Source organism: Prunus dulcis, chromosome 7 (assembly GCF_902201215.1).
Source record: "Prunus dulcis chromosome 7, ALMONDv2, whole genome shotgun sequence".
Classification (NCBI taxonomy): Eukaryota; Viridiplantae; Streptophyta; class Magnoliopsida; order Rosales; family Rosaceae; genus Prunus; species Prunus dulcis.
This window is the reverse complement of record NC_047656.1, coordinates 4,245,885-4,270,740: the sequence shown is the minus strand read 5'-3', so window position 1 is coordinate 4,270,740 and position 24,856 is coordinate 4,245,885. Positions and strand designations below refer to the sequence as shown.

Here is a 24,856-nt window from a genome sequence, read left to right as displayed (position 1 = left end):
TGTGAGAAGTTACCTACAACCACCAATGGTGCAAAGAAAATTATTTTAGATTTAGGTCTTCATTATAATAAAATAGATGCATGCAATAATGATTGCATTATTTATTATAAAGAGCAAGAAATGCAATGTAGTGTCCTACATATAAGCTTTCGAGATGGAAGAGACAAGGAAAGGGTAGCAAAAAGAAAGGTAAAAGGGTTCCATGGAAGGTGCTTAGATATTTTCCAATCACACCAAGACTTCAAAGATTATTCATGTCATCCAAGACAGCTGTAGATATGAGGTGGCATTTTAAGGATCGTGTAAAAGATGGAGTGTTGAGGCATCCGGCAGATTCTGAGGCTTGGAAATCGTTTAATCAGATTCATGAGTCATTTGGTATGGAACCTCGAAATGTAAGACTTGGTTTGGCAACAGATGGATTTAACCCTTTTGGGAACATGAATTTGCACTATAGTATTTGGCCGGTTCTCATATATCCATATAATCTTCCTCCGTGGATGTGCATGAAGGAGCCTTATGTTTTCATGACTTTACTTATTCCTGGGCCCAAGGGTCCATGCCATGACATCGATGTATACATGAGACCATTGATAGATGAATTGCGAACATTGTGGGAAATTGGTGTTGAAACTTATGATATATATGTAAAACAGAATTTTCAGATGAGAGCTGCACTTCTTTGGACTATCAATGATTATCCAGCATATGCATACATGTCAGGTTGGAGTACGTCTGGCAAATTGGCATGCCCATATTGTGCATCTAATACTTCGCATCGTCGGTTATCTCATGGGTCTAAGACATGTTATTTGGGTCATAGAAGATTTTTACCGTCTGACCACGTATGGCGTAATCAAGGAAGCCAATTCGATAATACAAGGGAAAGAAGACTTGCACCTAAGAGACCATCTGGTGATGATGTGATAAATGAACTTAGTGAATTAAGAGAAATAACACATGGCAAGGATGGGAAAAAGCATACAATATTTGGGTTTGGAAAAGATCATAATTGGAAGAAGAAAAAAAACATTCTACATTTTTCTAATTGCCTTATTGGAAAACACTTTTGGTGCGTCACAATTTAGATATCATGCACATTGAGAAAAATGTATTTGAGAATGTGATTGGCACAATGATGAGCATTGATGGTAAAACAAAAGATTTTTTAAATGCTTGTCTTGATCTTTAAGAAATGGGTATAAGTGTTTGGGCTTAATTTGGCACACCCGGTCCAATATCAAAAAGCCCATGTCAAATATTGGACAACCACCAGCCTTCTCCTTATGATTGGGCCAAAAAAATGCAAAAACCAGCCCAGCACTAGATGCCCAAAATAAAAAAGCAAACTCAGAACCCAAGCAGTTTGGACATTTCGTTTATATTGGAATCGAGGGCCCAAATTCAAGAAAGCCTAGCCCAGGACCTATCAAACCATGAGAATAAACTTGGGCTTCGAAAAAACAAAGAGAAGAAACCAGCCCAAGCCCAAGTCAGATTTCTCAGGTTACCAAGAATAGACCCAACATCGAAAGAAAGCCCAGTACATGTGATTTGCTCAGCCCATAGTCCCAAAACTCAAACCTAGGCTTAGCGCATGATCAAATGAAAAGAGAAAAGCCCAAAATGGAGAGAAACCCACGTGACTACCTAACTTTGAAAAGTCAGTAATTTCAACTGGGTTGATAAGGAGTTAATGAAGGCATGACCTAAACAGGCAAAATTCTCCAGCCTTTTCAGTCAAAAGAAGATCAAAATCCCTTTTTTATATTCAGAAAAATTTATGCTCCAGAGCAGGCACCATTTCCAAGGGTTAAGTAGGCTATATTTTCTAAAAAGATAAGTAGGAAGCAGAGAGTTGTTCATCTGGAAGATCAAACTAACCATCACGGCAGATTAAGCTCTTACAAAAAGTAGTTAAGAATTGCAGAAGGATTAGGTTTTCTTTCAAGAAAAGTAGGGAAGTGATTGCCTTAGAACTGACTGTTGATAGTTTATTTGCCAGAATAGATAAACTTCCCTTCTTTCTTTGACATTTAAAAATAAAAAGATCTTGTTTTTTAGAAAATCTGCGGCCCATTTTAAAGATTAAAAATCTCACTCCAGCATTTCCTATAAATATGAGAGGAGGTGAACAAATCAAAATACAGCCAAAAAAACAATCAAAGATAAAAACTCAAAATGATCACTTGATCTTAAAAAACCTTCAAAACACTGAAGCAACTAAAAGCTCATTGAACCACAGAAAAACAAGTCAACTATAATCCAGAATCTCTAACTTCAGTTTAGTTTTAAAGAAATAGTCATTCAAAGCGAGATTTCTCTCGTTTCAAATTTGGTTCAGCATAAGCCAAATCAAGTAGACTTCAGGTTTTACAAATATGAAAACCTCAACAAATTTCTGGAGAACCCTGATCAAGTGGAACAGGTACTACAGTGCAGCCCCAGCTCAATAAATCAGCAAATCCAGCCACTTCTGCCCCTTTCAGATTGAGGAGGCTCCAATTCTGCCCGTGCCAAAAGCATTCTAAGGCTTGAAATAAATTAAAACTCTGCCACACTCGAATGTTGGTATCGATTTACAGCTGAGACTTGATAGTTGAATATGTTAATAGTCCAATCCAGCACATGCATACCCAGTCCAGCCCGGATCAGAAGCATTCATCTAGGCAGAAATTGAAGTCCAAAAGCTCTTTTTGTCTTTCTAGAGTTGGTCTTCCCTGTTTTGAGCTTTGTAAAAGGCAGTTTTGCCTAAAACAGTTCACTTTCTTATCATTTATTCTGGCCAAAACTACTAGTATTGTACTGTGAAAAATTATGAAGTCCTCACCAGTCTGAGGCAAGAAAAGAACTTACTTGGGAGATATTCCTCACTCAAATTCGCAATCGCTTGTTTAGAAATCAGTAACTTGGGGCGCAAGTTGTCTATTTGTAAGAGGTCTGCTTGGATTTTCATTGCTAGCAGTGGCACGCTCGCACACCAAAGAAAGTTGACTTGTTGACCAGTCAATGGTTTTCAAGACAATGGGGAACTTTACCCTACTATCACAGGAACAAATATAAAATGAGTGAATAATAAGACAAAGGTATCATCCAGAAGAAGGAGATAATGGTAACCTTTATTTTATCTCAGGCGATTATACATTGTCAAATGATGATAACAAGCTTTATGTCAATGGTTAATGGAGTTGAAAGTTTCAGATGGGTACTCTGGAAATTTAAATCGATGTGTGAATGCTTCAGAACGTAATATTTCTAGTATGAAAACTCATGATTGTCATGTGTTCTTAGAGAGATTACTTCCGTTTGTGGCGCGAGATTTATTGCCCAAATATGTAAATGAGCCTTTAATTGAATTATCGTACTTTTTTAAGGAACTGTGTGATAAAGTTTTAAGAGAAGATGACTTGAATCTTCTTGACAATCAAATTGTAATAACTCTATGCAAGTTGGAAAAAAATATTCCCTCATGCCTTTGTTGACATCATGATTCACCTAACTTGCCACTTGGTAAAGGGGGCAAAGGTGGCCGGTCCAGTACAATTCGGGTGGATGTATCCTGTGGAAAGGTAATCTCAATGTTTAGATATTAATTTTATTCACGATTTGTTTAACTGCTGATGTATGATTCTCTAATTTCGGTATTTATGATGTAATTAGGTATTTGCATAAGCTAAAGACTTATGTTCGTAATAAGGCTCATCCAAAAGGGTCTATTGCCAAAGGTGTTTTGGGAGATGAGTGTTTAATATTTTGCCATTGCCATGAGCGCACAGGAATTCACATATCTTAATTCGGACAACATTTGAACCTAGAACGGATCTCGCATATTGTGTGATTTTCGGTTCAATACAATTGAGCTGTTGGATCGTAATCATTTTCAGATATGTTGATCTAAACATTTCCAGGATCGTATAGGATTTGGCAGATTGTGAATTGGATTCCCGGATACTTTGAAATCGCGATCCTAGGGTTAGGTTTACGATAATTATCCAGTGGTACGATCGTAGCAATCTCACCATCCGATCGAGATCAAACTCGCAGGACTTGTATCCTGGGTATTTTAAAACCTCTAGGAGCTTTCGAATCATAATTGTAAGGTCGTGGGCCCATGAGGTCCCAGGTTAGCGCTTTTTGAGTTCGAGGTTTAGCGCTAAGTTAGTTTCTTGATGTACTCGATATTCGTACGGGCATTCTCACCATCCAGCCGATCGAGATCAAACTCGCAGGACTTGTATCCTGGGTATTTTAAAACCTCTAGGAGCTTTCGAATCATAATTGTAAGGTCGTGGGCCCATGAGGTCCCAGGTTGACTTTTTGGGACTTTAGCGCTTTTTGAGTCTCGAGGTACTTCTCAACCATCCCAGATGTAAGGAAAGCTTTTGTGGGCATAGGAAATGTTTCTAAGTTAGTGCACTCACTTCTAGGAGCCGGGGGTCAAAGTTTTATTTAAATGCTTATACTGAGCAGTTTTATTAATTAGATATTCATGATGTTTAATCAGGCACACGGGCATGGACTGACCTGCAGGAAGGACCGTCAAAAGGTCCAGCTAGCTCGAATCAAGGGTTAGTGGACCTTTGCTTTTAAAATAATTTTATGCAATTTGTATTCAGTATGTGATCTATAGAAATATGCATTAGATTGAGGGCTTTCTGGCATGTATTGCTAAGGTTAAGTATGTTATTTATTTGCTGCTGAGATGAGAGTACCTAAGTATAGTAAAATTAAGGACTTTAGTAATCGGTTAGGATGGCAGCAGAGTTTTAAGATGAGAGGAAATAGTTTTATTTTATTTTTTTAAAGTAGAGTCTTTAGTTAAGTTAGTATGCTTGACTTTGGCCCCACGAGACTTAGGGATATTTGAACTGTGGGAGTGAGAAATGCAACTCAAGTGGGCTTAGTGTCCCTTGAGTCTTGCGAGGAGGGCGGATCAGGCTAACCTGAGTCCTGCGAGGGTGTGTCACCACGGTGACACGAGGTATAAATAGTAAGTAAGGGTTTTGGTGAGAATAAATAAGTATACCTATATGATAGGTTGAATTTTACTTCAATACCTTACATCAGGAATATTGTTTGGTGTTATATATATAAATATGAATGCATGAGTTCAGTATGAGTATATATGAGGATATTGATTCAGTTTTTATAACTGTTTTTACAAGTGGGGTTAGTATGTTCATATGCTATTTTCTAAACTTTGTTTTTGGTCCACTCACATTTTCAATGTTTTGCCCCTCCAGGCAGTAGGCGTACACAGTGATCCACCACAGGGACGTTTCCCACTTTTCGCGCTTCCCCCATTCTTATGTAGGGCTCTTCTGTATTTGAGCTAACTTCTTTTGTAATTTCTTAGTGGTTGCTCTGATAACATGTCCTAGCACTTAGACTTAACTGTTAGAATGTATATGTATGCATACTGGCTGTTGGTGTATATATTTATATGCTTGCTTTTGACAGGTGTAAATTTTGGTAATGCTCGAATTACATGGGAAACTCTGCTGATTTTTGGGCAGGAGTCAAACCTAAAATGGACTTGAGTTTTGAGTAGAAGGGCAATTAGGTCAATTGTGCCCGGCACCTGCCAGGTGTTGGACACGCACAAGGTTCGGCTCAGATTCCAAAGCAGAATTTGGGTCGGGTCCTGTTAGTAATGGTTAAGGGGGAGAATCAGATTGACGATGTGCCTTGGTATGGAACCTTAGTAGATATTGTTGAGCTCCGTTACACAGAAGGAAATAGAGTTGTATTGTTCAATTGTGATTGGTATGACACAACACGAAAAGAAACAGGTTGCAAGATAGATCATTATGGAATAATCACTGTTAATACAACACGCAGACTAAATACTCAAGAGCCATTTGTACTAGCAAGCCAAGTTTTTTTATGTGCAAGGAATTAAAAATAAAATTTGGAGTTTTGTAGTGGAAACAAATCCAAGAAATGCTTATGAGATGACTAATGATGAGATTGAGCCATACCAAGAAGTAGAGACTCAAAGTCAAAGCATGCATGCCATCCAAAATGATGTTGAAGACAATGAAATTGATTGAAGAAGGGATGTGATTCAACTTACAACTATGGGATGAGTTGTCATGTAATTGTGACTGTATATTTTTTTTGTAATTATCTATTTTTTTTTCGATTGGCTATTTTTAGTTATTTATTTTGGAGTGTGATTGGTTATTAGCAATCAAATCTTTTTTACTTATTCTAATGGGAAATTGACATTCAAATGTTTTCCCTAGAGGACATATTTCTCATAAAAAATAGTCAAACAATTCAGACGAAAGGAGAACCCCTCAGAAATAATCATCCTATTTCCGTCAAACGTACTTTTGGTCAGTAATAAAGTTGGCGCCAAGTCTTCCCGCGAAATATATTACATTTCCGACGATAATCGAGACTTTTTCGGAGAGAATTTGCTTTGTCAGAAATAAATTTCAGGCTCGTAACATATTTCCAACTGACAACATTTTTTGGTCGGAAAAAACACTATTACTGAGGGAATTTCGGGGACCTCGGAAAATGTTGGTCGGTAATGACCCTTTTTTTTTTGTAGTGTTTGTAAATTGCTCATTTCCCAAAAATTTTCACATGTACGAAACTCAATTCAAATATCCACAACCGTTCAGCATGCACAAGGTTAGAATTCACGCGATCCAATATCCAATCTTTGTGGCATCAGGCCTTACAGAAAACACTAGGGCAATTTCAGAGCATGCTAGTTCAGTTAATTTACAAAAATAGTACAAGTACATGAGAATATCCTACATAGTGGAAGAAAAAAAAGATGAGTGGTGGGTGATGATCGCCCGGTGGTGGTGCTCTGGTACACTCTTACTGCTGGGGGGTGCAAAACATTAAAAAATGTGAGTGGACAAAGGAAAGTTTTGGAAAATAGAATATCAACATACCAAACAAATAAGGGAATGCAATATAACATGCAAACCTTAATATGAAAGAGAGAGGGAATTTGAGAGAAACGTACCGATTCAAACGTTCATATGACTTTAGATGATTGAGAAATAGACAGATTAGATGAGGGAGGTTCTGGGACAACAGAAGAAGAAGTGAAAGAGAACATGGAGTTTCTGCAACAAGAGAAGAGGAATACACAAATTTATGTATGGTAGGTGAACTTTTGGGAGTTATGATTAAGATTCATTCATAAATTAATGAAGAAGAAAGGCGCGACTGTAAGGAAGAACAAATACGCGTTTTTTTTCTTCTCGAAAGAGGCATGACTTGACACATGGGCTAAGGGGAAACTATAGCCTACCCGTTTGCACCATAAGCTTGCTTTTTCTCCTAAACCGTTCAGATGCATTTCAATGGCTGCAATTGATGCTCATATAAGGTTTTCACTGTTCCCACCTGATTCGAGTGCAAATTTACATACAGTTACTGAAGCTGCTCTGCCCAAATTTAAGGGGGGTGTATTCAATTCAAACTTTTAATGACTTTTATAGAGTTTAAAAGTCTGGAGGTATTTAATTTAGACTTTTAAAGAGCATATAAAAGTCTAATGATATTCAATTGTGACTTTTAAAAAGTATTTAAAAGTTTGTTAGTATCCAGTTATAAATTTTAAAAAATATTTAAAAGTTTAGTAGTATTCAAAAAGTTAATGACTTTTAAAAAGCTTATTAAATAAATGACTTTTCCATACTTTTGAGACTAATTATTAAGAGCAAAAATTTTGCCAAATTACTAATGACTTTTATAAATTCTTTGAAAGTATTTAAGAATTTGCCAATTCTATGAAAGTCACACACTTAAAAAAAAAAAAAAAAAGAGTCTTTACAAGTATGAATTAAATACACCCCCAAAGTCCCCCCCTAAGTCCCCTTATTTGAAATCATCGGCCCATCGTGATGCACCTCTCAGCCCATCTGGACTTGAGCCCTCTCTTCGTCTTCTCAGCGTGAAACTCCATCGCTCTCTATTCCGTCGGTCTCTCTCTCTCCAGCTCTCTCTTCCGCTCTCTTGCTCACTTCGGCTATCTCTCTTTTCCTGCTCACTGCCTCTCCCTCCTCTTCGCGCTCTCCCTCCTACTTGCTCTCACTTACATCTACAACGTGGTAGCTCTCTTGGATCGAGGAGGTGGTCGCTCTCTCTCAGCTCAGGTAGACAGTTCTCCCTCCTTTTTCTCTATTTAATACTAGCTTGGTAAATTTGATGAATTTGTTTAAATTTGTATTTTGGGTTTGATTAAGATGGTGGGTTGAATATGAAGTTGAACTTTCATTCAAGTGGGAAATTCTGGATTTGGTTTTGTTGATATGGCTGAAATTTGCATTACACATTTACCACGAGAAGAAAAACAACAAAAAAAGGTGGGATCTCTTAAAACTATGTTTAGATTTAGCTTCTTCAAATGATCAATGCAACTTTTGATAAAAAATAAAAAATAAAAAATCATTGCAACTTCCTTGAGCAGAGTTTGGTTTCTGATCAATCAGTGTGATGCAATAGTCCAGTGGAAGTCCAGTCGTGCCATTTTGATCTTAGCCTACTGTATTTATATCTTAGAGTGGAACTCATGAGTTTTCAAATATATTCTGGGGTTCTACAACCTTGATTTAGAACCTGAAAATGCCATTTAATATGATGCAACCGGAGAGCGTATATAAAAAAAGAACAAGAAAACCTTTGTAATTTTGTAATTTGGATAGCAGTACCATTCAGGTCGGTGAGGTATGGCGGCAGTGTCTATGCGCAGCAGGAGTAGAAGTATGGAGCTTTCTCCAGAGGAAGAAAGGATTTTGATAAGAGACATTGCTTTGGCTGCTGAAGCTAATTCCAAAGAGGGCGACATCTTCTACTTGCTTACTCAGAGGTTTGAACTTTGTGTCTTGTTTGTCTAAACATAATATTATTTTTCTTAATAGCATGTTGCATTTGATTATTAATTTTTTAAATCATCAGAAATTTGTTCTTCTTTGTGAAATGTTCATGTTTCAGTGTTTTTTAAATTGGTTTTTGTTAAAAGAAAAATCTTGGTTTGCTGCAAAACAGGCTGTAAATTCATATGTTCTAATGAATGCTTTTGTTTTATGGGCTCATCTTGAATATGAAAATTGCTTCTAATGTCTTTTTAATTGGTTCCCAATATAGATGGTGGCAACATTGGATTGATTATGTGAACCAGGACCAACCCAATAACCCAAACGATGTATCCTTTGTGTCAGAGCATTATGATTCGGCTGGTTCCAGTAACTTGAAGAGGCCTGCTGGTATTGATAATTCTGACTTAATATATGATGCAGCATCAGCGGATACCAATTCGGGCATTGACATACATGATACTTTGCTAGAAGGCCGTGATTATGTGTTGCTGCCACAAGAAGTTTGGAACCAATTGCATACATGGTGTGGAAATGTCATGCCTTTCTTTGTTACCCCTACCACTCTGAAAATTCGTATTCACATAGATGTTATTGTACACACACACACACACACACACACACACACATATATATTATCTATGTAAATGCAATGTGTTCAGATGTGGGAAATATTACTAGACTTCTGGTTGATGTCATTTTGTTTACTAGGAAATGATGAGAAAGGTATTGCATCATGCCTTATATAAGCAAACTCAGAAGTAATACTGAGACACCACTACCACTAATTGAATTGAATGAATTGTATTCTAGAGATTTGTTTCTTTCCTTTTTTTTTTTTTAAATAAAAAAATTGTTGCAATGCAAACAGTCGATTGAGAAAAGTGAACATTTTAGGAATAAACCAGCCTTCCGTAAAATCCCTTTATATTTGCATTTCAGTGACCGTACAGCATATACATACTTTGGATTGGAAGGAATAATGAAGACTGTACTATCTCTCCTTACTCTTAAATGATTACCCTTGTGAATTGATGTCAAGTTTCATCTCTGTGTTTTCAACCTGTTGGATTTATCAATTTCTAAGTGTGGTTGGAGGAGAATGTTTAGTCTAGAGTATTCCCTTCCAAAAAAAAAAAAAAAGTGTTAGGTGTAGACTACATGTGCTGTATTCCTGCAACATGAAGTGTAAATAGAATTAATAGTGTTTGCTGGTTATAGGTATGGTGGTGGTCCAACATTGCCAAGGAAAGTGATTAGTTCAGGTCTTTCTCAGACGGAGATGGCAGTAGAAGTGTACCCTCTGCGTCTGCAATTACTTGTGATGCCAAAAGGTGACCGCTCTATTATAAGAATAAGCAAGAAGGTAAAATAGGCAGGTCTTGATATACCACTTTCTTCAGTGGCAATTGTGCCTCTTTAGTAAGGTCTTACTAAGTATATGCTGATTTATTTATTTATTTTGTTAACCTGAAGATTGAAATATTTTGGGCAGGAAACCATTGCAGAACTTCACAGAAGAGCTTGTGATATCTTTGATCTTAGCATGGAACAAGTAATAGTTTCCTATGACTCTGCTACTACTGCATCTAGTTTCAGTGTCTTTATTTTAAATCTTTTATTCAGCAGCTCATTTACTCCAGCTATTTTGTTACTTGAGAGTTTCCTCACCTGAAGGTATGCATTTGGGATTACTATGGCCGCCGGAAGCATGCACTGATGAACGACATGGATAAAACACTTGATGATGCCAATATACAGATGGATCAAGATGTGAGTCTTAGTTTGTTCCACCACTTTATTAGAACCACTATGCAAAATTCTGCTTTGCATGATATCATCGGAAGATTCCTATTTTCATAAATAGGTTATGGGTGTTTAAGTTTGAGTTGAAGTTTGCTTCAAAGCATCAAGTATGGATATATTGCTTTTGTGTTGCTGTGCACCAGAAACAGAATGTTTAATATTATTATTTACCATGTTGGTTTACAAAAGCATCTGTTTTGTTTGCACAATTTTTCTTTAAGAGGTTATGTTGCCAGATCATGCGCCTCTGTATTTAGGATTGGTGCATTGATGTGCATTTTGACAAATCTTGACCATTCAATTAATCTGATGGAATTAAATCAGTACATGTAAGATTAGAATAAAAATCTCCGTTTTCACCTTACCACAATTCCATCTCTCTGCCTGTCTCTTTTTCCTTCCCTCAAGTCATCTTTCCACCTCTTCCGTAAAATCACAAAAAACTTTACACAGCTGTGTCGTTTGATAGTATCCAGATATCTACTGTCTTTTATCCTAAAAGTATAACAGGATACATAATATGTATGGATGGGTGAAGGCGTCAAAGGCCTACTCTGGAAGTCTATAATTTTTTTAATTCTTGGGTTGATGACATTAGTGAATTCTACTAATTCTGTCTTCCTCTCAGATTCAATTGAAGAACATGACATCCATGTTCTTTTCTTTTATTTTTATTTTTATAATTAAAATTATAATTTTTATGAAGAACACCCATTTCCATAACAACCACTCTAATCTTAACCACTCTAATCTTTCTTCAGAAGAAGGCAAATGGGATATTGTTTATGGGAATCAAATTCTAAATTTGGATACTTATGAAACAGCAGCTGTAGCTATTTGACTACTTAACATTTTGGAGAATAGAGGGGAGAAGAGACTGACATTGGAATGGATTAGGGCTAAGGTGCAAAAAGAGAGTTTTATTCTTATCTGACGTGGACTGATTAATTCCATTAGGCTCCATTTGGATGGAAGTGGGCTTCATTTGGATGGAAGTATTTGAAAGAAATGATTTGGATTCGACAACAAAGCTAAATTTGCTAAAGAAAAATTAGAAAACATTGGATTGTATGTATGTGAAATAACTTGATGTAATACATTTGAAATGAATTTGAAATGACTATATGCATCGAGTCATTTGAAATCCATTTGTTTTCTTGAGTTCCTTCTTATTCAAATCTTGGCATACATGGACTGTAGTAGTGTAAATAAGCAGTTTAATGTTATAATGTCATCTAAATTCCTAGATTTGAAATCACTCCATCCAAATTGCCCTTAGCTTAATTGAATGGTAAAGATTCATTTAATTGCACATAAATGCACGATGCTAAATGCAGAAGCTCATGATCTGTATGGTTCCAGTTGGAGAGTAAGATGTGTAGCTTCCTATGAAGTAAATAATTTCTTTCAGTCTATCATTTTTAGTTAATGATGCATTGCTACACAAAACTTGATGAGTTTAACATCTTGGTAAAAGTCATAGAGAGTAACATGTCTAAATACTGCAAGTGCTTATTACTCGACAGCTTTCTTTCTTCTTCTTCTTCTGTTTTTGTCTTTTTTCCCCCAAATTTCATGTTGGTTTTGTTTTGTGATCAATTAAAACAGATTCTGGTGGAGGTGCTTAACCCTGTCAATGGTACCACATTGGGCAGATCCACAAGTTCTGTTCGCTACAATGGATCTTTAGAGAAGGACGGTGCCTCTGTTCTTGTAGAGCCTTCTAAGTCAAGCTTGTCGATTGCAGGAGGTTTATCTGCAACCAAGGGCGCATCAAGAAGCTACAGCGTGGAGCTCATACAAAGTCAAGGCCTAATTGCTAGAGAATTGGATACTCCATATGGGACAATTGGTGTTAGTACTAGGGGGTCGTCTTGTGGCTTGACAGGGTTGCAGAACCTTGGGAATACTTGTTTTATGAATAGTGCTATACAGTGCCTTGTTCATACTCCGGAGTTTGCTAGATATTTTCGGGAAGACTATCATCAGGAGATAAACTGGCAAAATCCTCTGGGCATGGTTGTAAGTTTCTAATATAGTATATTTGCATGGTTACTTTTTGTCTGAGTATCCTGAAACCTATAATTTTGTTGTTATAAAAGACTGCCAAATTTTGTGAGTCAGTTTTTAAAATTTAATTTCCTTTTTTTTTTTTTTTCCTAGTGTTGTCTTCTAAGTGGCTTTGTTGCTGTCATTTGCTAAACTCAAAAAGTTTATTTTATCAAGCATGCAATATCTAGCTGTATGTGACACTTGCACAAAATTATTGAGGTCTGACATAATTTCTGCTCCTTATTCTCCTTTTAGCATTTTAGGATTTTCTAGATTCAGAAAAATTCAATAAGCACATGAATGATGAGTCGCTATTAGGATATCTTGAATATATGGTACATATTGTGAGAATTTTTATTAGCTTATGTGGTTCATGACTTGTGTAGTTATGGAAACACACACAATTGATTTTAATATTTTCAGTTATCCGCTAGTTGACTTAGCCACAAGTTTTTTTTGGGTGCCTCTTGTGGATATGTTGTTGACAGTTGTATTTTTGTCCACTTTATTGTGATAACCTGGTTTTGTTACTCATAAATAGAAAACTAGCTTAGCTAGCTACCTTGCATCATGCTTGTGGTGATTGAATACTCAGCTAAACTCAACAAAGGCAGCCACAAGATTCCTTGTTTTGCATGTATCTATAGATATACATATTCCTAAATGTAGAAAGCGCTTCTCGAGAAGGAATCCTTTTTTTTTCTTAACAAACGTGCAAAAATAATGTGTTCAATAACATGTCAATACTCATCAATGCATATTACATTTTAGGTGTTTTAGTCTTGGATTGGTTAATCGCTTAAATGTTAGGTTTTAAGTATGACTTTAACAATTAAACCTGTCAATAGATGGGATCAAAGTTTAAAAAATTGAGCATAAGTGACATGCCTATGAATGGTAGTACTTGAGAGCTTTATGAATGCCAGTAGTGAGACCTCCATGATTGCTTTTATGTTCAGTCAAACATATTTTCAAGGAGTACCTTGACTCTTCTTGAGGGTATTGCTGTAGATATCTTGTTAAAATTAGCTTGTGGATTGAAATCCAAGCAAGTGATTTGAAGGATATACTGAGATGGCGTTTGATGTTTCTGTGTTTTCAAAATTTTACTGATTTGCTTTTTTGGCTGAATTTTTTCACTGAATTGGTCAAAATGTAGGGTGAGTTAGCTCTAGCATTTGGTGAGTTACTTCGGAAGCTATGGGCACCTGGACGAACACCGGTTGCTCCTCGACCTTTTAAAACAAAACTTGCTCGTTTTGCACCTCAGTTTAGTGGTTACAATCAGCACGATTCTCAGGTTTGGTACTTGACACTATGTTTTCAGCAGCGTGCACACATGCAATTTGGATGAACTTAAAAGCTAATTGTTGTTTCAGGAGCTTTTGGCATTTTTGCTAGATGGTCTTCATGAAGATCTGAATCGCGTGAAACACAAACCATATATAAAGTCTAGGGATGCTGATGGCCGGCCTGATGAAGACGTAGCTGATGAGTATTGGGCAAACCACATTGCTCGTAATGATTCTATAATTGTTGATGTCTGCCAAGTGAGTATGTCATTGAAAAAATTATATGTCAAAACATTGTTGTTACACTGCTGCTTCAAGTATTTTTTATTGTTATTGTTTGTTTGAATTTGAAGTTGATTCTGCTTGTTATCTTTTCTTCCATTATGCTTTTTCAATCAAAGACATACTAGATAATGCTAGATAGGGTTTGCAAGACACAACGCTTGTAAAATAGTGTCAATCTTTGCCATGATGTAGTATATTTGTAAAGAAAGAGATATGCCTTTGGTTGTGCTGGGTATCTCTCCATATGGTGGATGCGGATATCTGGATTCTTGCAATACCTGGTGTGTTGCAACTTCAAGTGCTGTTCTAATTGCTGTTTTTTATACACTGTTGGGATTTGGTGCTAGATGTCTATCTTGCTTCCTACTTGTATTGCTTGCAATTCTGTTTCCTTTTTGTTAAATGATGCATGCCTCCCTTCCTACCATTGTCATTGAACAATGTTATTAATGTATTAAAAGTATATTATTATCCAACATGTGGATAAAGCTTGGTGGTCAACCTTAATTTTATTTCATATGAAAATGTTCTTTCAAGGTGAGGAACTTACCATTTTGTTCTTTCTTACACTCCTAATGCAGGAGCATCTACGAAGCTCTCTAAGATTACTTAGGTCTGTGACTCAATTGGGCTAGGGTTCTATTTACTTTAAATTATTAGTTACTTCTTTTGTTTTCCTACTCTTACTAGGATTTGGTTTAATTTCCTGTTTAGGTTTTTAATTTCCTATGTCAATTAGGTTTTCTGTATTCTAGTATAAGTAGGCTAGTTAGAGACTCTTGTATTGAGTTTTTGTTGATAAATATAATTTCAGACTTTAGTCTATAGAGTTTATATTGGGATTTTGCCCTAGAACTCAATTATCTTCGTTCCAACTTCGATTCTACTGCTTTATCCTTATATTCTCTGTATTTTGGTTATGTTTGGGTCACTGGACAGCAGCTTATAGCCTCTGCCTTGCATCAACTCCTCATCACCTTATGGATCTCCTAAGAACAACTGCTACTCCTGCACCTTGCACCACTGCCCCAATATTCTGTCAACCCCACCCTTGTACCACCTACAATAACTTGATTGTATGGTCCATCTAATCCTTCCAATTTGTTCTCTCTCCTTTCTGTCCAGTTTCGTCACAATTCCTTCACCTGCAGTAAAGAAACCCAATGCTAAGCTATTCCAAAAGCAGAGACATATTTTAATATTTCCTTGACAAGGGGAAGATCAAAGGAAATGGATTTTGTAGCCATACAAAACAAGTAACACAATTGGCATAACCTTTATGGGCGTTGGTTGTAAAGGTTGTCGCTATATCTGGGTAAGTTAGTACTGCTGTGAGTCTGACAGTTTTGCTAGATTTATGTTTTCAGTCTAAGGAACTTCTGCTTTGAGCAATGTGGAGGTTTAGTGGTACTTATATGTCATGGAGATTTGGTTAGTTTTGTACCTTTATCGTTGGATGCTCAAGCGAGGCTCGTTTACTTATGTTTTGTCATTTGAACCTCTTATCTCCAGCTATTGGAGCGGTTTTGTCAAACTTTAAACATGTTTTACTTTTTAAATAGATTTTTGAGGTTGGCTTATGAAATTTTAGGTTGTTCGAAGTTTTAAGACAATCTTGTAGGTTTGGGGTATTTGGATTCTTATCTGGTTTATATCTTAAGGTAATTAGAGCTTTTATGTGCATTTGGGAAATTAGTATCTTGGGGACTCAAGTGATGGATTTGTATTGGAGCTTGGGTGGGTCCGGAATCCGAAGAAATTTAGTATGATATCAAGAGTGGTGGCAGTAGCTTCAAGATGAGTTGCAGTAGAGTGGCTTTTGATCAGAAAAAAAAAGGCAGAGACAAAAGTCGGGGATGTGGTAGAGTGCAAATTGATGACCAGTGACAGCTCCTTAACTTCTGGAGGTTAGCATCACATCTGAAAAGTTCAAATGTGGGGCCTGTTATTTGAACACTTCGATAGGGAAGCGTGTGCTGTTTAAGCAAACCACAGGGAAGTTTATGTTATTGACTGAGTTAGACAGAAACATAGAAGTTATTTTTATTTTTTGTTAAATACCCCTTGAATTTTCCTCTTTAAAGTTCTAAGTTGTTGTCTGTTGACATACTAATTGTTTTGATTTGCTGCCACAGAGTCACATGCAACACTTAGTTAACATTAGGTGACACTTCCAGGATGACATACAATCCTAAGGTTTTTGCTCATAACCTTCTGAGGCTTGTCAACCTCAAAATCTCATCATGAGTAAACCTCAAACCAGTATATGGCAACTTGCCACTCATTTGGCTTAGCTGGTGCCTGAGTTTAAATATGTTGGTTGTAAATCTAGGTTTGTACTTTGTAAGTGTTTCCTTACCCTTGTCTGATTCTTCTCCTAGTGGGCTAATTCTATGGCTATTTGGTCTGACAATTCTATTCATGGAATAAGCAAATGATGGTTTTTGACTTTTCTTTGAATTTATTTTTTTGATTACGTTATACGATGCACCAATTAGAAGCTTCCTGATTTTGTATCTCATTTATGAAAATAAAATCCTATTTTTACTGTTTGATGCTATGAAGGTCGGTGAGTCATGGCTTGGCATTTTCAAATCTAGATATGTTTTTACTGAATCTGGATCCTAATCGAAATGCTTATCCTGGTAGTTTGTATAAATGAAATTTTTGGCTATGCTTATAAGGACTAAGAAAATATTGTTTGATAAGTGCTAACAAGATTGTCTTTATATGTCAGCTCAGCATAAATCCCCTAATGAAACGCTCCTACAGAATGTGTTTTTAAAACTTCATTACTTCAATCCATATATAAATAGTTTTTCCTCACGGTTATGATGTTTCCTGTTTTACAGGGCCAGTATAAGTCAACTTTGGTTTGTCCCATTTGCAATAAAGTCTCTGTTACTTTTGATCCTTTTATGTACCTTTCATTGCCACTCCAGTCCACCACCACTAGAACAATGACAGTAACAGTTTTTACTTGCGATGGAAGTGCATTGCCATCTGCTTGTACTGTAACAGTCCCTAAACAAGGACGTTGCAGGGACTTGATCCAGATGCTTAGCAATGCTAGTTCTGTAAAGCACAGTGAGAAGCTTTTGCTTGTGGAGGTCTGTAGCATTTACATTTGGAATCTGATGCTTCTGTTCTTCTTTCGGAAGGTGTATGGTTCGTTGAACTTATTCAATTTGTGGTTCACAGATACAACACCATATGGTTCAGAGATTTTTAGAAGACCCATTAATATCATTATCTACCATCAAAGATGACGACCATCTTGCTGCTTTTAAGGTTCCAAAGTTGGCAAACACAAAATATCTTCAATTGATACACCGCCGTCAAGAGCAGTATGTATACTTTGATCTTGACCTTATAGTCTGCACTGTGCTTAGAAAGGCTGTCACCCACTCACCCCCAAGTTTGATTCCTGTGTTTTCCTTGTTTGATTAGTCCCTGATCTTAATCATTTTGCGCTTAACTAATTTAGCCATTTTTATATGTATCCTGAAAAAAGGCTGGTTGTTTAGTTAAGACTGCAAAAATGTCGTTTTTCCAAAAGCACTTTGTCACATTTTCCTAGTCAGAGCAGCGTGTAAAATGATTAATGTGGTGTTGACTTGTCTTTCTCATTTTGAATCATAAACAACAAAATTGATGCGGTGTTGATTTGTCTTTCACTTTGAACTATAAACAACTGCACTTGTTATTCTGGAGTTATCTGGTAGATTGATCATTTTATAGCTTCTTCTACTAACTTTTAATTGTCTCCTAGAGGAAATAGTGATTCGCAGATCACATCAGGATGGAAACCCTATGGAACACCTCTTGTCTTGCCAATCTCATGTGATGATGAAATTATTGGAGGCAACATACTGATGATGGTTCATAAAATGCTCTCTCCAATGCTTAGAACTAAAAGTTTGGAGCGTACTAAGATATCTGGTGTAATGTCTGCAACAGAAGGATCAGACCCCTCTCTTGACTTGTGTTCCGCCGAAGCATGTACTGATTCTGTTGTATCAAATTCAGCAAATAAGGATATCACTAGTTCTAAACCAGTGTCTTCTCTAGAATTGCCTCTTCAGTTGGTCGGAGAAAATAATACATGTACTGATCTATGGGTGGGGGTAGAGAAAGCCATCAGACTGGCCTCATCATCAACATCAATACTAATATATGTTGATTGGTCACATAAGTTTTTAGAAAAGTATGACACCCATTATCTGGAAAACTTGCCAGAAGTTTTTAAGTATGGACCTGTAACAAAGAAAGCCCGCACTGAACCTCTCTCGTTGTACACCTGCCTTGAAGCTTTTCTACGGGAAGAACCACTAGTACCTGAAGATATGTGGTTAGTCTCTCTCTCTCTCTCTCTCTGTGTTCAAATTCACACAAATGATAATATAGAATTATAGGTAACTACATAAGGCTTCAGGTGTGTGCGGGATCCAATGCCTTTTTTATATTAATTAGTAGAATCATTTAGGGCTTAGCTCTCTCCTAGAGGGTTTATTATTTTTTGGGTGTTGAATTGCCATTTAGGTCTTAGCTCCTGGGTTTTGTGCACCCAAAACCCTAGAGCTAAGACCTAAACGGAGGCATTTTATTCACATTTAATGTGCCCTTTGAACATCAAGAGGTGCTATTTGGATGGAGCAGTATCCAGAAGTGTGGTATCCTGCTTAACAAGCAGATTAATGATAACTATATATCCATGTATCAATGATGGATTAGAAGGAAATTTATGGTTTTCTGCATTGTGGGATGAACCGAATAGTTTTATTTTTCAAATTGTTGGCAGTGTCAATTTCATCTGAACTTTGAAGAAATGTCTCACACACACATTCTCCTGTCGTAAGAGGTGAGAGAAATGAAAGTTAGAAAAAAGAAAGAGAAACAAACAAAAGAAAACAAATAGGAAAGTAACCAAAAGTAAAGAATGATTGAATGGCATTGAGAGTGTATACCACACTATAGATTGACTCAATGATAAATTTTATAAGGCTCATCACTCAGCCATTTGGTACATTTGGTTGTGTTTAGAGATCAGGAGTTTTGTTAAAGATCCGGGTGTTTGGACAGGAGAATGTGTGCATAAGTATAAATTTATATGTCTGATGAATGCAAAATCGATGGTGATCAAGGGGCCTAGATTTGCTAGAACTTTTGTGAGAATACCACCTTTGGTGCTACAGAAGATGGTGCGAGTATTTTCTTTCGGAATTTGAGTGCAATTGTTACATGGTTGCAAATTCCTTACAATTGCTACTTTACAGATGAATGAGTTGTTAAAAACTTATAATTAGGGAGCCAGATTTTTGAGCTTTATGAAGCAACTTTAGAATGGAGCATTTTTAAATTTCTAGTATAAAATAGTTCTGTGGTTGTAATCTGGCAAAGTATCTGAACTGTCAAAATATTATACTGCTATCTGATAAAGGGTCATCTGTCTAGTTAGTTCCTTTTGTTAAAAGAGGAAACATTGCCATTCCTCTACGAAATATGACCTATTAATAAAATATACGGTGAAGGTACTGTCCCCAGTGCAAGGAGCGAAGGCAAGCAAGTAAAAAGCTTGATCTATGGAGGCTTCCAGAAGTGTTAGTCATCCATCTAAAGAGGTTCTCATACAGTAGGTCGATGAAGCATAAACTGGAAACCTTTGTTGACTTTCCGATTCATGACTTTGATCTAACAAATTACGTAGCTAGCAAGAAAAACGCTCGACGTCAACTTTATGAACTCTATGCCTTGACCAACCACATCGGCGGAATGGGTAGCGGGCACTACACTGCGCATATCAAGGTGAGTATCTGAAAGGATTTCTTTGATTGAAATATCAGCTGCATCTGGTATAAATCTTCTTATCGGCTGTTATTGTTGTACAGCTTCTAGATGAGAACAGGTGGTATAGTTTTGATGACAGTTGTGTATCGCCCATAAATGAAGAAGAGGTGAAGTCAGGAGCTGCGTACGTACTCTTTTATCGGCGTGTTGCAACTGAAGATGCTGATGCTAGCTGCTAAAAATGTGGTCCAATCCTGTGTAGGTGAGGTGATGACTACGTTTAATCACAAAACTAGCCTCTCTAGGGCATGTATATTTCTTGCAAACCCTCGTTTTGTAATGGAAACAAGCTGAAGCCAAGCTCGGTTTGTTTAAGAGACAAGTCAAGCTGGGGCTTAGGCATGTTCGTCTCGTAAAGCTAGTGACAACTCGATTAGAAGAACTGTAGTGTTCTTAGAAGTGTCATGTCTGTAATTTTTTTTAAATTTTATGTTGAAAATGTGTTTGTTTACTATAAAATATCCATGTCCTTGTTGCTTTTTGTTAATTACTATCATAGTAAAATATCCATGTCCTTGTTGCTATTCGATGAAAATATCATTTTTTTTGAGCTGGCAATATTTTAGCGAAATACTATCTAGTTATTGTGATAATTTCGATATTATAGTTTTGAATTATGACCTTGATATTTTCCTTCATTATGTTGATTTATTTATTAAATACATCACAATAATTTTGATAATATCGCGAAATAAATACAAACATGTCAAAAATTATTTACTAAAAGGGATTTGAGCCCTTGTCAACATGGTAAAAATTATCTTTTAAATATTTTCAAGTACTTTTTATTTTTATTTTTATATAAATATTTATTTATTATTTTTTTTGTGAAGACTTTTCCTATTGAAAGAGGCGATAACATATTAAACTCACATACACAACACGGATGCTAGGACTCGAACTCAGGACCTTGTCTGATGGAGTAAATACTCTAAACCACTACACTAGTGGGTCATTTGCAAATTTTTTCAAGTACTTGAGTTACAAACATATGCTTCTTTTTTAACTTTACAATTTTTTTTTGGGTCCTTTATTCATTTCTGAAGACTAGGAAAGATGGACTATAAGGTTTTTTGGACATATAAGGTATTCATGATCTATTTTCGACAATTTTAAATAAAAAATTAAGGCTTAAATGTTAAAATAGTCCCTGTGTTTTATCATGTTGGCCAATTTAATCACTATGTTTTTAATTTGGTCAATTTGATCTCTGTGTTTAGAACCGTTAGCCAATGTAATCCAATCCGTTAAATTTATGTTTAAAAAATTTAAAAACTGCTTAAATATTGATAAAAAAATAGATATATTTGAATTCAATTTAAAAATGAATAATTAAATAAGATCTCTAATTTTGGTCTGGGCTTTTAGTCCCCTTGTTACAAAATAATAAAAGAAATTAAAATCAAAGGATGATACCACCATCCAATCTAGCCCCCACCCCACCACCCTTCTTTCTTCTCGCTTTCTCTCAACAACAACCCACCCCAGCTACTTTCCGCAGCCCAGACCCAAAGGCCCCAACTCCCCTACACACACACCTACCTCCTGAACACAAATCCTTCCCACCACTGAGCTCTCTCTCTCTCTCTCTCTCTCTCTCTCTCTCTCTCTCAAACAACCCCTACCGCTTGACCATGTCCCAGCAAGATCTTCCCCAATCCCACCATTCCCTGGCCATTTGTCCCATCCCCAGCCGAGCCGCTCGGATCCTCTAGCCCACTATGGTCGTCGCCCCACTCTCCCCCCTCCTTGATTATGCCCATCTTGTTTTTTTTTTTTTTTTTTCCTAACGTTATGTTTTGGTTCTAATGAAGTTTCAATATATTTTTTAATTAATTAAAATTTTAAAATCAATTTCAAACAAGTTTATAGGTTTTCAACAAAAAAGAAAAAAATCATTTATGTTTATTTAATGGCAATTTTAAAGGAATGGACCACATTGGCTAATGGTCCTAAACATAGGGACCAAATTGGCCAAATTGAAAACATAGGAATTAAATTGACCAACATGGTACAACACAAGGACTATTTCAGCATTTAAGCCAAAAATTAATATAAGGAAGTGTGATATCGTTGAAGGTCTCGCAAGCCGATGGTCTTAAAAAAAGGAATGTCTCGCAAGAGTGAGGTCAACATATGGCATTCGCTATGCCATCGGCTTGCGAGACATTTAACAATACTCGATGGACTTGGCTTGGGTTCGGCCTTGTCTAATATTGAGGCAAGATATTCGGATGCCGGTACGCATAGGTTGCGACCCCATGCAATGCATAGATGGTTATGTGGGACATTCGGAATACATATGTCGCCAAGGCTTGGGCGACATGCAAGTATAACAGCTTGCGTGTATAGCTTGAGGATGTGGGCTATCGTGAACGCTAAAGGAATGACCGACAGAAGTGTGGGTAAACCGATGGTGTGTTGGATCGCTATGTCTTGACTTGGACATGAGCGAGACATGAGGAAAGCATGCGACGTGGTCGATGCAGTTGACGTGTCTTATGCAACGCTTGATGTATGGGCGTCGAGGGTTCGTTGCCGGATGCGGAGTGATTGTATAGTCATACGGTAGTGTGACTCGTTGTCTAGTAAGAGACGACACCTGAAGGTAAACCTCTCGCGGAGTTGTGAGAGTCATGAAGATCATGAAGTGGGAGAAGGCTGACTGGGATCCGAAGTGGATCCTGGGCCGCACGGGTATGCTTTGAGTGGCGAGAATTTTGTGTTTCGCTTCCGCCGCGCAGCGCCGCTCGCTCGTCCCGTGACAAGTGGTATCAGAGCGAGAGCTCAGATGGTATCAGAGCTCCATGACAGATGGTAGTTCAGAGAAGGATGTCGAAGAGCTGATTGATTCAGATGGTGGTTTCTGTGTGAGAGATTCGTACCTAGAAGAGATTGGTGATGGGACAACTTTGATAGCAAGGTAGCAGGTCATTGCCTGTGATGGGTAGTGGACTTGTGAAGTTGGATGAAGAACCCCAACGTCACTGTAGATGATTGTTGGAATCAGGTTGTGTGACGGTTGATGGAAACCCGTCTTGGTGCTGGATCCTATGGAAGGGTGAAGGTATCCAAAAGTTTGCCTCGAAGTTTTGAGAAGACATCAAGAAGGATGACTCTAAGATGTGGGATGATGGTTGGTGTTGCTGCTCGGTTGCCTAGTTTTCTAATCCGTGCACCAAGCGCCCGGAAGGCGGGTAGGCAGGGGTACTGGCTTGTGATGAAGTGATGTTGCTTGTTCAGTTCAGGATGTGGGGAGGATGGGAGCACGAGTTTGGTGAGAGTGTTGAAGATTGGCTTGCACTCGAACCGTGGCATACCATTGAAGGTTGTGACAAACTTTGTTGGTAACAAGTGTTGAGCAGACAGTGCGCGACCTTTGTTCAGGGAAGATTTGTGAGGGCTGAAGGCCGAAAGGGGGCTGTCTTTCAAGGAAGTAAGTTGCTGACGTACTAGGCTCTATTGAGGGAGTAAGTTGCTGATGGACTAAGCTTTAACAAAGGAGTCACTCAAGTGGTTGCTCTTGCAATTGTGGAGAACGTATGGGTGAAGTGCAATGTTTGACACAAGGTTGCTAACTAATATTCGGAATGCAGGAGTGTTCCAAAGGTGGATCCCGGAGTCTTTCTTGCGAAGATGGTGGCTAAGGACACAGTATGTCCGCACTTGATGGGAGGCCAAAGATAGAATAACTTGAGGGAGGATGTCTTACTTGTTCCCTTGTGGATGCTACAGAAGTATGTTCTACCGAGTTCAAGTTTGGGCGATGTTAGGTGGTTCTACTTGTAGTAGGGATGACATCAAACCTTGGTGAAGTGTGAAGGCCTAAAGTGTAGTAGAGCTTCGCTTCGGAGGCACGTTGACGTGAGGGTGCGTCGACGAGATAAGTGGGGGAGACCCACGAATGCCATTGAGGTATGGCAAGCGCACGGGCGCAAAACAGATGGAGGAGCCTTGGAGGAGACACAGTTGACAAAGTGATGTTGCGTGTTCCAGGCTAAGGGTTGAGGAAGATGGCAGTGTGAGTTTGGTGAGAGTGCTGGAGGTAGGCTATACTCGAACCATAGCATGTCATCAGTAATTGGATTGAATTCAGTTGGAGATGAGTGTTGAACGAATGGTGCAAGACCTTGTTCGTGGAAAAGTTGTGGAAGCTCAAGACCAAGATGGTGCAGTCTTCGAAGGGAGTAAGTCGCTGATGAGCTAGGCTCCATTGAGGGAGTAAGTTGTTGACGGGCTAGGCTTTGATGAGGGAGTCACTCAAGTGGTTGCTTTCACAATTGTTGAGAATGGAGGTGTGAGGCACAATGTTTGACATAAGTTTGCTGATTGATATCCGGAACAATGGAGTGTTCCAAAAGAGGGGGATCCCGGAATCTTACTTGAGGGCATGGTTGCTAAGGACATAGGGTATGTCCGCACTTGATGGCAGACAAAGTTGGAGTAACTTGGGTGTTGACATCTTACTTGTTCCCGTGTGGATGCTATAGAAGTGGTTCTGCCGAGTCCAAGTTTGGGGCGTTGGTAGTAAGGTGGTTCTACTCGTAGTAGGGATGATGTTTAACCTTGGTGAATTGTGATGGCCTAAGTGTTGTGGAACTTTGCTGAGGAGGCACCCTGAGGTGATGGTGTGCCGACGAGATAAGTAGGGGAGAACCTTGAATGCCATGAAGGTATGGCAGTGCAGATGCACGAAATGGAGGTGCCGTGGAGGACACACGGTTG

The 24,856-nt window shown here is 37.8% G+C and overlaps 1 protein-coding gene across 5 annotated transcripts; it reads left to right on the top strand.

The window, feature by feature from the left end:
• Positions 1-7,848: 7,848 nt before the first annotated feature.
• LOC117633888 (ubiquitin carboxyl-terminal hydrolase 5) lies at positions 7,849-20,655 on the top strand. Of its 5 annotated transcripts, none has more exons than XM_034367726.1 (15): positions 7,849-8,129; positions 8,682-8,842; positions 9,121-9,375; positions 10,071-10,215; positions 10,345-10,404; positions 10,527-10,622; positions 12,264-12,318; positions 12,403-12,677; positions 13,867-14,007; positions 14,087-14,257; positions 17,137-17,394; positions 17,486-17,631; positions 18,057-18,635; positions 19,816-20,089; positions 20,173-20,655. In XM_034367726.1, the coding sequence occupies exons 2-15, from the start codon at positions 8,703-8,705 to the stop codon at positions 20,308-20,310; spliced, it is 2,733 nt and encodes a 910-aa protein (XP_034223617.1). In that variant the 5' UTR covers positions 7,849-8,129; positions 8,682-8,702; the 3' UTR covers positions 20,311-20,655. The 5 variants fall into 5 exon arrangements, with proteins under 5 accessions (XP_034223617.1, XP_034223613.1, XP_034223615.1 ...); XM_034367724.1 differs by adding an exon at positions 8,220-8,339 and having other exon boundaries at positions 7,871-8,129; positions 8,679-8,842; positions 12,264-12,677; positions 20,173-20,618; XM_034367722.1 differs by having other exon boundaries at positions 12,264-12,677.
• The last annotated feature ends 4,201 nt before the right edge of the window (positions 20,656-24,856 follow it).

Coding starts and splice junctions, on each gene's coding strand:
- LOC117633888 (XM_034367722.1), top strand. CDS start 8,703: ATGGCGGCAGTGTCTATGCGCAGCAGGAGTAGAAGTATGGAGCTTTCT. Junction 10,216..10,344: donor TTATAAGAATAAGCAAGAAG/GTAAAATAGGCA, acceptor TATTTTGGGCAG/GAAACCATTGCAGAACTTCA. Junction 10,405..10,526: donor TTGATCTTAGCATGGAACAA/GTAATAGTTTCC, acceptor CCTCACCTGAAG/GTATGCATTTGGGATTACTA.